A 17,890-nucleotide genomic window follows, 5' to 3' on the forward strand; every position below is an offset into this window, starting at 1 on the left:
AGCCCAATTTTGCATGAAAATTGTGTGGCAACAATCAATTTCATAATCAATGACAGCCGTTAAAGTAAAACTGTGGTAGAATGATGTGTAATTGCAACAGAATACTTACATAAATTGGTATGTGAAAATTGGTAAGAGTGCCAGGATCAGTACACATTGGCTCAGCACTATTTATCACAAAATATAAACATTCCTCTTCTCTATACTTACCAAAAATTCAGGTTATTGCAGCTAGATTTTTTTTTACTAAAGGAACATGAAGAATTTTAGTGAATGACTGAATGGCAACAATTGTGAATTAACATTTATTATGAATATTTCATAGTGGAGCAATTTCAAAGTTTCAATGGAAAGACAAATTTTACACTTGTGAAAAAGCATCTGTTGAATTGTTAGTATAAAGGCAATAGTAACATTGTATAAAAAGTCAAAACATTTTAATTGAAACACAGTTATTTAAAAGACACACTGTTAGTAGAGCTGTGAAAAAAAAGTGTCATACTGACTTGAACATGCAGTAGATTATTCCCAAAATTTTTAAAGTGAAAGAAACTAAATACAGAGGTTGTTCGCTTTATATCCGACCATTGTCTATTTGGTGCTGCCACCTGGCGTATCATGCTGGAACTATGGGTCTGCTGGCGGGACCAGTGTTGTGTCTGACCTTGTAAGTGTGTGTGTGTTGGTAGTGAATGTTATCAAATGGCACCAAAAATCAACCGGTATTGGGAGGTTTACGTAATGGCCCTTTTCCATGCTACGTTTTCATACGTACGCATTGTGAAACAGTGTCTGGAGAATGGGTTAACACTCGGGGTGACTACTGCAGAAGCTATTGTGGCCCGTTACACACAACAGGCTCCCCTTGCAAAAGATTCACCCTCGAAAACCACCAGGAGAAGGGCTGCAAGCAAAGTGTCACCCATATGTGAAGGGGGATCCGTCGATTGGCGTGCCAAGAAAATCCCTGACTCAACGTGATATGGCCCACAGATTTCACCTCACACCGTCAACTGTGAACAAAACAATTTGCAAGCGCCTCATGTTGAAGTGTGTGTGGAAGGCCCGTGTACACCACCTTCTACCGCGTCACATTGCCGAATGTAAGATGAACTGTATGAAAAGTACCTGGCGGGTTCCAAATGGAAGAAAGTTGTCACAATGGATGAATCATATGTCTATCTCACTGCTGGTGGTCACATTCGGGCGATCACATACCGTGACATTGACGGCAAGGGGCGCAGCAACTTTGTTCGTCAATGCAGGGAAAGTTTTCCTCGTGGCTTTATGGTTGTGACGGGATTCGGATATGAGGATAAGTTGATGATACGCAAGGTGGACAAAAACGTGAAGGTGAATGCCAGATACTTCCAAGATTCCATTCTGACACCTATCTATTGGAGAGACATCCCAAAATTGTATGGAATGGATGCGAACCAGGTGGTGATCCATATGGACAAGGCTTCGAGTCATACCACCAGAACATCAGTACATTTTTATCAGGAAATGGCAGAGGAATTAGGAATTTGTGTCATTCCATTTGAAGACATTCCTGTGAAAAGCCCAGATGCCAGTTCAATGGATTTCTGCGCATTTGGACTGTTGAAACGACGTCTTCAACATCGCCGCCCGCGCAAACTGGATGGTCTATGGAAAGCTTGCAGGGAGGAGTGGGACAGAATTCCCATGCCTGTCCTGCACCGGAGCTTGCTGCAATGGAAACTGCGATGCCAGCCGATAGTCCACAATGCTGGGGGTCTAATAGAACATGATGGGTGGTGGCGGCGCGGTATCTCTTAAGGTGAGTACCCGTCAAAAATGGTCGGATATAAAGTGAACAACCTTCTGTATAGATATATTCTGATTGTAGCTTAAGTTTTTTCCATTTTTTTAATAATTAAACATTGGTTAGTTCTCCCAGCTGCTGCATGATTTTAACAAATAAGTAACACAGGATTAGTTACATAAGAAACAATTTTCCAACCACAAAAGATAATGTAAAGAGAAAGAAGAAATAGAAAAAATCAGAAAAATTACACTTAATGTAAATATTAACTAATTCAGAGAAAACAATTAGCAGTAAATAAAATACATTAAGTGCTTCTAAAGTGCAACTAGTATTACAAAAGGAACAAATATGAACTCTAGAACTACACACTTAGGAAGTTAATTTCCACAAGCTAATAGCAGAATATTAAAAATGACTAAAATTGCTGACATAATGTAAGTAAGAGCCACAGACAAAAAATCTACACCACAAGACTACATCAGCTGTAAAAATACTAGACATCACTGCAGTAGTGCAATTAAATGAACATAACTAAATGCTTTTTACGTAAGATATAGTTAGATTTCATGAACACTCATTCATTATTTGTACAATGGTGAAGGCCTGTGATATTCTGCCTTGTTTCTAGCTGCTATCAATGTGAACATTGTTTAAATGCAAAGACTACATCTTGCTCATGTGTGGATGTTCCTTACCAAAATTGCATAAAAACAAAAGTATTGCTATTTAACAAATAAACATACTTCCTTTATTGTTTGTTATGTAACTTTGTAAGATTTACTCTTACTCTATCAGTTCTTCACAGCAGAATAAGTTAATGTAAATGAATATTATCATTAATGAATTTGATATCAAAGAAGATGATAAATAATATGTAAGTACAGTACATTGTTCAGTACTGCAAAAGTTAGTCTGCTGCTTCCACCTTCAGCTGCACAACTGATGAAATTAATATGGAATCATTTACTATAGTTTCAGTTTCAAAATAACATGCATCAATAAAGTAAGTAAAGTAAGAGATTATAAACTTTTTAAAATACATGAGCTGAAGTGAATATACTTACTATAATCTCAAATAATTGACAGGACTAGAACACTTTTGAATTCTTATCCAAGATTTCACAAACTTCACATAACCTGTGAATCCTTCTACTTCCTGAAGGCACGAATGTGAAGTTTGTGACGTGATGGATGAGATTTGAAAAGTGTTCTTGCAGTTTGTTTTCTGAAGATACAATGAAGACAATATTTTAGTAAAATAATATGTATTGGTTTTATTGAGAAAACAATTATGAGGTATTGCTCTTCCAAAGCATAAATAAATTACTGAAAAGTAGATTTCAGTACAACATGTAACTTGGTGCGTTTATATGTTTAAGTTCTTATTGATTGTGTGCGTAACCGCAGTCATTGTATATGAAAGGAGTTCTTAAATACATTCTGTGTTTCTGATTGTCATTTCTGCACTACTGACAAGTGGCTCCCTCAAGTCTTCTGTTCAGGGATCCACGTTAGAATTGATAACAATTAGGGGTGAGTTGATAGCACTTTGAACCAATGCCAATACTCTTGCATGTATTTTCTACAACTAAAATATAAATTATACAATGAAGGGAAAAAAAATTAAAAATGGGGGAATCCCTAAACATTTGCAGAAAAGATGTCCAGGGTTTATTTTAAGGTATCTGGGTATATCTTCGAATGTATGCAGGTGTGGGTGGGCATCGGGTTTTTCTCTTTCTTTTATGTATAAAACTCTTACAAATTATCACCAATACTGGTTGAAAATTGTAATAATGAACTGTTGTTCAAAAAATTGATTAATACTGGTGTGTAAGTATTACACTTTAAGTATATGCATTACATTAACAAGAGCCTTGCCCTAAAATAATTAAGACTTATATCAGAATATAAAAACCCATGTAATGTAATGACAAAATCCAGTTTTTCACACAAGACTGGTGCAAAAGAAAAATTAGGCTCTGAAAAAAGTGTTGCTGGGGAAATAATGCCGGAAAAGTGTGGGCTGGTATTGGTTCAGCCCAAATGAAAATGTAATAACAGTCACTTACACATGTGTTAAACAGTGGAGATACTAAATGGGGATTCCTTGCACCACTTGGTGTCCATCATCATCATCTTTTTTTTTTTTTTTTTTTTTTTTTCAGTTTACCAGAGTTTTGCTTCAAAATATTCAAGAATTACACCAGACTCTCAAGTAATCCCAAAATACAGTTTTCCCAGATCATAGTAGTAACTAGGGACCGGACTTTTATGCACTAAAAAACATAAAAATATGCATGCATCTATGCAGAAAAAACTTGCAAAATATACATTACAATATGCACACACAATTTCCATTGAGGGTGTAAAAAATGATTCCACACAACTTTTTTACTAAAAATTTTGAATTTTTGCCATCACTAATTAACATTTCTCCCTTGAACTCATCCTGATACTGTTGCAGCTTAGATTTTTCACTTAACTTCACTTTCGGCATTGCAGAAAACGGTTAACACTACAAAAAAACAGATCACGACCACCGCTAGAATGACAAAAGACCAGTACGAATGAATCTGCCATCCCCGAGAACCTGGTGAAGACTTGGGAAATTAATTGATGAAATGTGCACTGTTACAGGTCTCTAAATATTGACTGTTTCTGACCAACCACTTCACAGCCACATTTTGCAGACAGCAAAACTTCGGGCTCAACTTGCTATCTCTATTACTTATTGTAGCCTTCCAGACTGCATTATCGGATCGCGGTCGCTTTCAGAAGGGGAAAATGTTGCGTTGGCGCCAGGATTAAATGCACACAAATATTTAGAAAGATGTAAAATAAAATAGTTTTATGAGGAAAATATGCAGTATAAAAGGAAATCTTCCAAAATATTATGCCTGTTAACAAAACAACTAAAATATACATTTATATGCACCATAAACTCATGTCTAAAAGGTGGGGAATGATTTGATTCAAACATTTAACGAAGTGTGCATACTTTTTGGTTGCAATAAAAAAATATGCATTTCCATGAAAATCCGGTCCCTAGTAATAACCCAAGGCGTAACAGCACATGAGGGCCAGTGCCTACCTACCGACTGCCAGCTTCACTGCCACATACCTCAGCAGAGGTGGGCGATCATGTAGGTTTTCTATGACTGGGTTAGCTACTCATACGTAGCTCCCCAATTTCCTCACCATGGTGGGTGGCCACCGGTCCCATACGCAGGAAGAAATCTCAGGAGGAACGTTGTTACGCTTCCCCAAGGAGACTCAATTTCCCAATTTTTCAATTTCTCTTTGCACCAAAGCATCTAGTTGGTTACATGGTGCAACACAGAGTCATCTAGTTCGTTGATTTGGAGTCAAGTAGTGAGTGTATTTGGTGCACCGTTTGCACTACGTTCTGGACCGGTGTATATGTTGTGTATGGTCACGTGGTGAGTACTAACTAATCAAATGAACATTTAAAGTAGCAGACAGGCATTTGTTGGATCTTCTGAACTTGAATACCACTTTCCGTCTACTTGATTGAACGTCATTTCCTTGCACCACACTTACACTGGAATACACCTGCACTACACAGTGTGTCAAAAAATGCAGCGAACTAGACGAGGCTAATATTGGTGTAAATTAAACTAAAAGTTCGAGTTTTGCATAATTTCCAAGATAATTAAACTGCAAAAATAGCATTTTTGCGGATCTGTAAATGACCAAAATTCTGTGAAAGTATCGGTCGCTATCTGTAAACAAAATCCAACTGGTACATTCTGATACAGATATCACTGGTATCAGTCGATACCGATAGATCAGCATCGGTTCAGCCCAAATTCCAACATGGAGCCTTGATCTGAACATGCAAGGAAGGCACTTGTCAGGTCTGCAAAAACATGCTCAACAAAAGCACGTAAGAACTACTTTCATGTATTATATGCTTAATTTACATATTGGATAATAATACGTACTGGAGTTCCTTCACTCATGCTGAAATGCTCTGATTCATTGGGCACCTCTTCTGTCTCAACAACCTAGAAACCACCAAGACAAAAATCGAACTCAGTGCAAGAAGAACATCAAAAGCAAATCAAAAGATAAATTAAAACAAGCCACATGCAAAACCAGTCACTAATGCAGCTTCTACAGGAAGCTAAGAATAGTATTAATTATGCTTTTCTCCAAAAATTAAGCTCAACACAATGAATTTGAATTCAAAAGAGGGAGTATGTACAGGAGGAAATAGGCGTTCTACCACGTCACAATGTTGGCAGTGAGTACTTAGTACATACTCTAACTCTTCGAGAAGCTGCTCTCCACCTGCTAAGCTTTCTATGTGATAACCTTCTCTGTGAAAACGTCAGGGACGGCCTATGATCAACGTTAAGGAATGGTCCGTTTATTCCATCGAGTTTTGAGAAGTCAACGGGTGGTTTCTCTTCCTGTAAAGCCAGTTGCATTAGTAGATGTTAAAACACCGTAATATTATTACTGTGCACTACACAACATACAATGTTATTGAATTCAACATGCAAATTACTTTCTATAGCTTTAACTTTAAAACACTGACATCAATTTAAAACCAACACCGAACATGGAAAAAAAGATAGAGTACAGGAAGTGGAAGATGTTTTTCAGTGCACACTGAAATGAGAACGGAAGGTGTAATATAAACTCAATAGCTGAGGAGTTTCTAGACTTATGCTGGCATAGCATTGCCTGACAAGTGAAGCAGTGACTTTTAATAAGGCATTGTCATCACATTTAAGAAAGATTGCATACTGCGAAATGACATGCGTCACTTGAGGACAGGTCACTAAGGTATGAAACCTTGAAATTGATTGGTTCAGTCCCAAATGACATGTGTGAGGCATCATTCACCATGAAAGCTCACTAAAGCTGAAAAAATTGTCACGAAATGCGCATAAAGTGGAAAACAAATTTAAAATTTTATATTTCTTTATCTACGAGGACCACACTACAAGAGAGAATAATATAAATTCATATAGCTACTTCAGATTCATATACTAATCAAGAAGATGAATGAAGCAGTCATATTCTTGACAAAATGTTTGCTATTTTACATCAGATTAGTATAACAACTTAATGGTAACAGAACTTTACCATTTGAGATAAAAAATCATACTGGTCTATCTATTAAAAAATACATATTCCTGTATATTTTAGGACAGCAAAATGAAAGAACAACATTAATACTTTGAGGTTCAACCAGACTCAAATAAATGGGTACCCGGAGGGAACCATGAGGGTGTAACGATGGTGGTGATCACATCACTTCCACAAATGGCAGAGACTGTGTATGTGTGAGGCCCTACATCCACACCACCCATGTGCCTTCATATGAATACTAAGATGGCCGTAAAAAAAATCCTTGGTGGTTGTAGTTTGGGTGTTTCTACTGTAAAAGGTCATTTAGCGCATGCATGGACAACAGAGGACAACACAAAAATACACTTTAAATTAAACTGGTGGGGGGGGGGGGGGAGGCAGGCACCAGAGCCTCATTAACCTGCAAGAATGCAGTTTCGCCACATGTGCTATGATGAAGAGTGATTCCCCACAAAGTCTCCTCTTAACTCCTCTCCAAGCTGCTAACAAAGTACACACAATGGCTCACCCACCATGTTGCCATGCTTGCTTAGAGCAGGAGCAGCCAGGAGCATGTTGACATGCAAGCGACAATGCAAGTTTTATGAGAAATGGGGCGATCTAGGTTTGTTGTTCACACATACAAAAAATTAAAAACATTTTATAATCAGGCACTTAAAAAAAAAAAAAAACATTACAATACATAATAATTCAAGATACATAGCTCACCATCTCTTTTAGATGTTTATAAATAAATTGTCTACAGAGCAAGAACATGTTAAAACTAAACATTTCAACGGCACATTACATGTAATAGTGACAGCAAATATCTCGTGATAATGAAGGCAGTGGATCTTCGAAATCAATGGGTCTACAGAAAAAAAAAAAAGGGAAATGCAGAATTTTCTGGTTTGATTTGATTCAAATGTTATTTAGCATCACTTTTTCTGCCACTGGCTAATCATGATGAGGATGAGTGATGATATGATGAAGAGACACTCACAAAGAACACCCATGCCCAGTCCAGAATTTGAACCCAGGACCTTTTGTGTTGTAGCATGCTGTGCTAAACACTCCACCACATAACTTTTTCACATATGATTACACTTACGTATATATAAATGTCATGAGAAAAGAGGTGTAAGAATATGTAATTATTTGGAAGACTGTCCTATATTACAGTTGCATTTTAGTGTTATTTCCAAAGTTTTTTATCTGTGTGTAAGATTCCTCTTCTATTTGAAAACAGAAAATCAGCTGTAGCAGTGGCGTCGCTAGGCCCTTGGGCAATCCCTCAATAAGCCCCCCCCCCCATTTTTAGCTATTATTACATACAGTATTTCGAGAAAACATATTTGAACAATTGTTAATGCAGGAACATACCTCTAGATACATATTCTGGGAAAGAATCGTTTCGTTGTGACATAGTTTTTTTAAACCACGATCTTACATCTGACACGTCATGTCTTTAGCTGGCAACAGTGCAAACGATCGCCATCATTTGTTCTATTTTCAAAACGGTTGCTACGCGAGGAAACGGCAATGGTGTGTTTTGTGTTACGGAGTTTGTGATATTGTGTGTTTGTTATCAAAGCTTTTTGTGACATTTACTGTTGTTCGTACAACAATGGACAAATTTATTATTCGAAGTAAGCGCCTGAAATCGGAAGCTTTAAGCGAATGCAGCACAGCCACAGATTGTCTCGATGAAGATAAGGTACCTGCTTCAACTGCACCAGCTGAATCGGAAACATGTCCTCCCACTCCAAGTTCATCTACAAAAGAAGTCGAGAGTTTCATCACTTTAGATTTAGGCAGTAAAAGCGAAGGGCATAAACAACAGTTTCTTTCCAGATTTCCAGGTAGTGTTTTCGGTAACCAGAATAAGTGTTTTAATGAAGTATGGTACAAAAGTTTCCGGTGGATTGAGTACAGTGTTAATCACGATGCAGCCTTTTGTTTTCGCTGCAGACATTTCGTAGGCCAGACAGGTAAGGCAGATCCTGCATTTACCAGTATTGGTGTTCGTAACTGGAAAAAGGCTATAGACAAATTTAACGATCACGAGAAATGTGCTTCTCATCTAATAGCAACTGAAAAATGGCTGACGTTCCAAAGTATAGAAAAATTGGGGACAGTAGTTAATTGTTTGACAAATGCCAGTGTGAATGAAATAAAAAAACACCATTCTTATCTTCATCGCGTTGTTGAAGTGTTATTGCTCACAGGTAGGCAGTGCATAGCACAAAGAGGCCATGATGAAAGTGAAGAAAGTTTCAATCAAGGAAATGTGCGTGAAATTCTGAAGACATTAGGGAAGTTTGATACTGATTTTAGTGTAACATTTCAAAACGTTATGCCAAGGAATGCCACGTATCTTTCTCCAGACTCCCAGAACGTTCTGCTGGAATGTAGTGCAGCTTTGCTGGGGAAAAATATTAACGGAGGTAAATGAAAGTGACTATTTTGCAGTTATTGCAGACGATACAAGGGACATAGGTAAGGTTGAACAAATGAGCGTGTGTCTTCGCTATTTTATTTATAACAAACTTAATGAGAGGTTTTTGTGTTTTTTGAATGTTAAAGATTTAAGTGCAATGGGACTAAAGGCACGACTTTGTGAAAAGCTGTCTGAATATGATATAAAAAATGCAATATGTGTTGGTCAGGGGGTATGATGGTGCCGCTGTCATGAGTGGCCAAAATAGTGGTGTTCAACGGCTATTTAGGGAACATTCCTTTGCATTATATGTTCATTGCTATGCACACAGGTTAAATTTGGTTCTAGTTAACATTTGTACAGATATTCCTGAAGTTGGATTTTTTTTTGATATCCTCAAGTGCTTGTATACCTACTTTTCTACATCCGGAATAGCTCATACACGGTTTGTAGAAATACAGACAGAGTTAAATGTTCGTGCAGAACTAAAAAATCTAAGTAGCACTAGATGGGCTTGCCAAATAAGGTCTCTACTTGCGGTGAGAAAAACTTATGATGCTCTTTTGAAATATCTGAGGAAAACATCAGATTCAGCAGATAAATGTACAGCCCTAGGCCTTTATGAATTTTTGAGAAAATTCTCAACCATGATGTCTCTGTTTAGTTTCATTGAGCTTCTGTCCGTAACAGAAATTCTGAATAACAAGTTGCAGTCACCAAGCCTTGATATTGCAGAGGCAATTGCAGGTGTTAATGCAGTGCTTGACACTTTATGCGGTATGCGAAATGAAGAATATTTTAACTCTGTATACAAAGAGGCAGAGTCATTTGCGAAACAGAAGGTAACTCTCAATGAAACAAGTGTTGAATATTATTCAAAAGTTCACAAACGTGTTCACACATTACCATCATCACTGAAAGACCACGTTGTAAATGAAACCCTGGGGCACAAAACTGATATCGATAAACCTGCATTCTGCGGACAATTTTACACTATCATTGATCGAATGATAAATGAGCTGGAAGGTAGTTTCAAAGATAAAGCAACTTCCAGTGTTCTGGTTGCAATTCAGCATATGTCACCTTCTTTACTTACAACAAATTTTGACTTGTTTTTGAACCCTCAATTCTTGAGTGGTTTTTGTGACTATTTTCAATTACAAGTGCCGATCGCTGAAATCATGGTTGCAAAAAATTACCTAAAGAACTTGACATACACCATCACATCCATAGTACATTTAATGAACGCCATTCCAAAAGACATGTTTCCGAACTTATGCAGAATGTTGCAAATTGCAGTGACAATTCCTGTGACATCAGCATCGTGTGAGAGGAGTTTTAGCTGTTTGAAGAGAATCAAGACATTTTTGCGTAATAGTATGGGCCAAGACAGACTTTCCTCACTTGCAATACTGGCCATAGAAAAGGAAGAGTGTCATGAATTGTGTGTGGATTGTGTTATTGATAATTTTGCAAGACATTCGAACCGCAGAGTACAGCTGACACATAAAGACATAGTTCACCAGCATTAGAAAAACAGGACAAGAATATCCATCTGTTTTCATAAAAATTAATGCAGTAAGTCTATGTTAGTTTTAATTCCTTATGCTTGTTATATATTATTGTCTTATTAATCACTTTGCTATTTTCAAACATTGAAAATATTTACAATAGTAGTAAGTCATGTATCTGGTTGCAGCCCCCTAAAGCAGATGGCCTAGCGATGCCACTGAGCTGTAGTATAGGATGATCTTTCAAGTAAGTGTTACTGAGCTACTCTATTGTTAGATTTAACTTTATTCACACACAATCTACCAAGAATTGTCTGCACATGACAATCATCATCAATACTGCAGGTGTGACAGAGGGCAGAACTGGTTTAGTGCAACCAAACCTCATCATATGCTCACAGCAGTTGAATAGAGACAGCATGGCAACATATGAATCGGGTACTTTGAGAGGGGCATCATTGTTGGATGCTCATGTGTGCTTTTGCTGCTCGACTAGAGCATCCAATCCAAAAGCAATGACTGGTGATGTGATAACAAAATGGACCCAGTTTTGTAATACCAGTGCAAAAAAACCAAGGCCTTCCTCTGAAAATGCTGGACAGGGACAGGAGGGTGTTAAAGCAGGGTAGTATGAAAAAAGGCTATAATCGATAGAGATCATCTGTGAAAAGTTCCAAACTGCCAACACCACCAACCAAAAGAACTCCATTTTGTGGGTTTCCATGAAAGATGAGCAGCATACAAGGGGGAAAAATTGAGAAGGAGGGTTGTCAGGGTCATAATTTTCATACCAGTCTGTTATTGTTATTTCAGCACTGACAATGTATATAAGATAAGCTCGAAATCTTTTTCTCCCTGAAATGATCGTTTTTGCATTTCTAAAATAAAATACTAGCATTTCCAAGTTTTCATTACACAGAACCATTTGAAATTCAAAAATTGGATATAACAGAAAGATTTCCTTTCCGATCACAGTACCAACATTTCAGAAGACATTTTGCCCATCACTTGCAGTGCAAAATCGAATTAGATTTTACTTACTTTGCATAAGAGCTACTATAGTTCTTAAGCAATATTCTAATTATTATTTGGTAAGGTAAAGGTAAAGTTTCCCGTGCCATGAAGGCACATTTAGGGGATGTGGGGGTAGACCCCACACATTCTCCATCTCGGGCATTTCGGAGGATGTGATCGGCACAACATTCTGGCTGCCTTTACCCTCAGGATTGCCCCCAGGTACCCATTGATTTGAGGCTGGGTGAGCCTCAGAGTCGCTTTATGCAGGATAAAGCTGGAAAAATTCCAACCTTGGATGACCCACCCTGAGAATCGAACCTAGGCTTCCCACATGACAGTCAGATACCCTATCAACTAGACCACCAGGGCTCAATTGAGTACATATAAATCAAAGACAATATTTCATTACAACAGAGTGCATAACAATTGCACTCCCATCTGTGGCAATAAAATTATAGTTTTGTTGTTATCTCTCTCTGTCTGTGTGTGTGTTGTTAAAGAAAGTTAATTTTATGCGCTTTATTTTTAGAACTATTATTTTGCAGATATTTTGGAAAGATTGAACTCTCCCCTCCTCCTTGGCAGGGCCATGAAATTAAGTAATCAATTTCAAATGAAAATAATGATAAATACATACAATGCATGGAAATGTTAGCTCACAGAATTTAAGCATAACACTACACATAAAATCAGGTTTTCATATGCATATCTTTTAAAACCAACCTCAAATACTTTTTTTCATAATCAGAATATCCAAATGATCTGTTTTCCAATCTTTCAATAAATTTGTACCTTTAGTGCTCTTAATTATTGTAAGTAAACATTAGTGTTGAAAGTGTCAATGCAAGAATTAGATGATTGGTGTATGTAGGAAGTACGAACAAGAATTATTTCTCCAAGTATGTTAGCCATTCCCAAAAATACTGACAAGAAACAATAACTTCAGGTATTTTCTCATCTCCAATTCTACTTCACTTAGTTGGTACATTCCTATCTTACACTCCTTGCAAATGATTTGACGTTTTCATATACAGGGTGGGCACAAAGTCGCTTTTCCCAAAACAAGTATTTCTTCATTTATTGGGGAAAGCGACATTGTACCCACCCTATATATATATACCACGTGAGGCACCTAAAGGTACCACCAAAAAAGCGAAGAAACCAGAAACAGTAGTGATGTGAGGTTAGCGGGAAACAATAATATCAAATGGGGCTCGTAAATCGGAGGTATGGGGTGGGTCGAAAAATATCGACAAATGGGGCATCTGGAGCAAAGTCATATTTTTTTTAATGGAACGATATACAATCACATGCATAATATAAAAGAGCACACGCAGAGAAACACAACGCCGTTGGTCTCATGCATCTACTGCACATAGGAACGAAGATATGGCCATGTGAAAATATGTAAACAAACTAACAAGTGGCCCACTTGACCGTCAGTACCACGGCATGTACAAGTATGAGATGTCGGAAGCCATTGAACAAGGTGAAGACAGAACGTGTTAAAGGAAGAAAAAATACAGTAGACATCGTCAGCACCATGTATTTGACAGTGTTACAGCATAATGAAAATGACCATGACAGTATGTCGAAGAACCACTGCGTAAGAAGCGAAAACCTGTCAAAGTGTGTGTTCAAAGCGGTGGCCGTCAGCTGCGATACAGGCAACGAGGCGCCCACGCAAAGATCGTTGCACAGAATGTAGCATCTCGTAGGGAATGTCCCTACAGGCCGCAGTAATGCGGTGGTGCATATCCTCTGGAGTTGTTGGCACATCCCGGTAGACAATGTCCTTCAGCTTTCCCCACAGGAAAAAGTCTAACGGTGTCAAATCTGGGGAACGAGCCGGCCATTTGACAGGCCCTCCACGTCCAATCCAACGATTTGGAAATGTATTTTCCACACATGCTGTAGCACGTCTTGCACTGTGAGCTGGGCACCCGTCATGTTGGTACCACATTTCCCTCCTTGTCTGAAGTGGTATGTCCTCCAATAGTACAGGCAGTTCATGTTGTAAAAACTGTATGAATCGGTCAGCATTCAGTGTTCCTTGTATAAAAAAAGGGCCAATGAGATGTCCACCCACTATACCACACCACACGTTCACACTCCATGGGCGCTGGCGTTCCACTTGGCGAAGCCAATGTGGATTTGTTACCGACCAATAGTGCATGTTCCTTAGGTTGACATTTCCATGATTGGTAAAAGTTGCCTCGTCAGTGAAGAGGATACGTGACAAATCGGGTGTGTCGTGTCGTAACATCCATGTGCAAAACCGAACACGGTCCACAAAATCATTCCTGTGCAGTTCCTGATGGAGGGAGATATGATATGGGTGAAACTTGTGTGTGTGCAGAATGCGCAATACACTTCGCTGACTCATCCCAGCATCCCTGGCAATTTCACGGGAGCTAACGTGCGGATTCACAGCAACAGCGGTGAGAACATTTGTTGCACCTGCCTCACCTGTAGTTGGCTTGTTCCGCACACGTGCTCGTGGTGTTACACTTCCAGTGTCTCTTAATTTAATAAATAACTTACCAAACAGACGTCGAGATGGCTGTCGTCTGTCCGGATATCTCTCTGCGTACACACGGTAGGCTTCTGAGGAATTCTTTCGGCATTCCCCATAAATCAGGATCATGTCCGCTTTTTCTATGTTTGTGAACACCATAATCTTCGCTCTTACCACTACGACTGCTTGCTATGAACTAACACGATCTCGTGGACCTGCTATCAAAACTTGCTCTGCGTAAAGGCAGTTCTGTCAGGCACCTGAGAAGTCTTACATGCCGTGGTACTGACGCTCAAGTGGGCCACTTGTTAGTTTGTTTACATATTTTCACATGGCCATATCTTCGTTCCTATGTGCAGTAGATGCATGAGACCAACGGCGTTGTGTTTCTCTGCGTGTGCTCTTTTATATTACGCATGTTATTGTATATCGTTCCATTTAAAAAAATATGACTTTGCTCCAGATGCCCCATTTGTCGATATTTTTCGACCCACCCCATACCTCCAATTTACGAGCCCCATTTGATATTATTGTTTCCCGCAAACCTCACATCGCCACTGTTTCTGGTTTCTTCGCTATTTCAGGTGGTACTTTTAGGTACCTCACGCGGTATATATGCTGCAGAATTTAATCTCATCATGATGGAAATACAATTCTGAAATTTTTAGTTACAGCTATGAATTTAAATATATCTGGAATGCACAAGGTTGTTGGTCCCAAGGTTTTTCACAAAGATTTATCTCCGTGTCTTTTACAGTCTTGAGATTAAGTGATCACGAAGAAGGGGGGAGGTGGAGACACCCTTAAAAACACACTGTTTGGAGCAAACAGTGACACTTTAAATGATATCACACTAAGGTAATTGATTTTTATTAATTTGTGTCAGGGAGAAACCAATGTGAAACATTTAAGGACAAAAACATATAAAATAGACATGTAAAAATTTAACAGTAGTGATAGACAATATTATTATAACACTGTGAATGTTAATTGTAACTTGAACTTGGTTCTCTGGCATTCTCTGCCATTTCCCTTCCACAGCCAACTTACACTGATCCAAAAAAGGCAATTTTTAGTGAGGGCTCTTTGAAAATAGTCGGGAGGTAGGGGGGATGGATGCATTTTTTTTTTGGGGGGGTCACAATACATACGTGGGGTAAAAGAGCATTTTTTACCTAGTTTTTCTTCTTTCCTGTGGCAGCTGGGGGAGGGAGATAGCAACAGGACAGAGCATCAGCTGGCAGTTCACAAACTCTCAAGAATAAACTATTTTGTTTGATTCAATCCTTTGATTGAACAGATAAGAAAAATTGCTTTGAATCACGCTTAACACAACATAAAAAAGTTAATGAACACTGAAAATACCCGAAATTATTGTTTATAATGTTTAAAAATTAGAAAGTATGTTCCCAACAAAAATAATAAACAATGTTAAATTATCACACAGAGTTGATTATTTGCTAGAACCAAATGCAGCACCAAAACAGAAGACTGAAAAAGAGCAAATGTGAAGCCAAACATATCTCAATACCCACACCTGCTTTGGATTAGCCGATGCTTGATATAATGCTTAAACACTGCATCCAATAGTTGAATTTCATGCACAGTATATGACAAATACAAATATACTGTATTTCTGCATATACTAACAACAAATATACTGTACAAGGTTTGTTCAAAAAGTATCAGACCTTATTTTTTTTGGCGTAAAAAATGTAGTTAGGGAGCATGATTTGACGGATGCATGTAGGTGTTCCTAATGCACATTTTTTTTTTCCAGCCTGCAGAAGCAGTCAGTCGCCGGCAGACCGCTGATGAGTGAGAAGGTATAAGTGAATGGCGTCGGAATTTCATTTTTAACAAAATGACTGAAAAACTTGAACAACGCCACTGCATTAAATTTTGTGTCAAGCTTGGTGAATCCCAAGTGGAAACGATCCGCAAGATTCGACAGGCCTTCGGGAACGAAGCAATGAGCACCACACAGATAAAGGAGTGGTACAACTGCGTCAAAGGTGGCCGCACGTCAGTGGAGAGTGAAGCACATTCTGCTAGGCTCTCAACATCCAGAAATGAGATCGTCATTGACCAAGTGAGGACCCCGGTGATGCAGGATCGTCGAATCACGATCAGAGAACTTTCAGACGAGGTGGGCATCAGCATTGGATCTGTTCCGTTTTGACTAATGACTTGGGCCTCAGGAGAATATCAGCGAAGTTCGTGCCGAAGCTACTAATGATTGAGCAGAAGAAACTCTGCTTGGAGATCGCACAGGACATGCTAGAGACTGTGAAAAGTGATCCCAATTTCCTCAACTTATTTCGTCAGGCTCCCTACTTTCCCGACATGGCTCCATGTGATTTCTGGCTTTTCCCCAAGCTGAAAATGCCCCTGAAAGGAACCAGATTTCAGTCCAGAGAAGACATCACGCAAAATGTGATGGACCAGTTGCACGGAATCCCAAAAGAGGCATTCCAGCGCTGCTTCCAACAGTGGGAGAACCGTTGGGAGAAGTGTGTGGCAGCCCAAGGTGACTACTTTGAAGGAGATTAATGTAAGATTGTGGTATCTGAATACACAATTTTTTTATTAATAAAATTCGGATACTTCTTGAACAAACCTCATATTTCTGCTTATACTAATAACCAAACTGACAAACAATACAGTTGCACACAGCTTGAAGGCAAACCAATCAAATGCAGGCTTATTCGGCATGCTATGTTGCTATCAGAAGTTTCCAACTGAATCAGTTTCTTTTCAAGTGCGTCGCGCATCTTCATTCTCAGTGCTTACCTGTCATGGCACCACAACTAATCACACTGCTTAAAAGTGTTGCGCCAGAGATTGCAATGTTCTGGAACACATTAATCAGACACAAATCCACTTGATAAGTTGCAGCAAAACTTATGATCAGAATGATTGGAAGAGATTATAAAGATTAATATATGAAAATATGCCTTCCATTTCTCAGGAACTCTACTTGTTTATTTCAATGCTGCACAAGATTCCTAAACTGAAACAACACACTTACTGTGGCTGAGAGCAATTCTTGAGACACGTACGCCAATACAAAATACAGCCATAACAATATTATTGGATTCACAAATGAGTCCCACTCCAAATCACGTATGATCACATGTCTTGGATCGGTGCAATTTGTTTCAACTAATGCCGTCAATCCAAACAACCTGCAGGAAAAGATGGATTATTAAAAAAAAAAAAAAAAAAAAGAAACATAATTTTGCAATTGTAAAATGTCCAAGAACATACAGGATGTAAAAATAAGACTTCATGAAAAGGAAGTCATAATTCTCCAATGAATATTTGGTTCATTCAAAATGAAAATTACATAAGAACTCATGCAATTTATGAAATAATGTGTTCCACATGAGTAGGGTGACCAGACGTTCTCTTTTATCTGGACATGTCCACTTTTTTAGGTGTCTGTCCAGCATCTGGGCAGATTTTTAAAGAATCGGTATATGTCCTCCTTTTTTGGAGAAATGCTT

At 38.5% G+C, this 17,890-nt stretch overlaps 1 protein-coding gene across 6 annotated transcripts in view; it reads right to left on the reverse strand.

Annotated features, from left to right (window-relative positions):
- Nucleotides 1-17,890, reverse strand: part of Piezo (piezo type mechanosensitive ion channel component) — a 289,087-nt gene that overhangs the window by 187,745 nt on the left and 83,452 nt on the right. For 4 of the 6 annotated variants that reach the window (XM_083113418.1, XM_083113417.1, XM_083113422.1 and 1 more), the window contains exons 7-8: nucleotides 17,413-17,569; nucleotides 6,079-6,228 (exon numbers count right to left, since the gene is read on the reverse strand). In XM_083113418.1, coding sequence (XP_082969544.1) covers nucleotides 6,079-6,228; nucleotides 17,413-17,569 — 307 coding nt within the window. Of the gene's footprint in view, nucleotides 1-5,757; nucleotides 5,821-6,078; nucleotides 6,229-17,412; nucleotides 17,570-17,890 lie in introns of all 6 variants that reach the window. The other 2 variants (XM_083113419.1, XM_083113421.1) reach the window with 2 other exon arrangements.

Source organism: Lepisma saccharinum, chromosome 27 (assembly GCF_977018435.1).
Source record: "Lepisma saccharinum chromosome 27, izLepSacc3.1, whole genome shotgun sequence".
NCBI classification, from domain to species: domain Eukaryota; kingdom Metazoa; phylum Arthropoda; class Insecta; order Zygentoma; family Lepismatidae; genus Lepisma; species Lepisma saccharinum.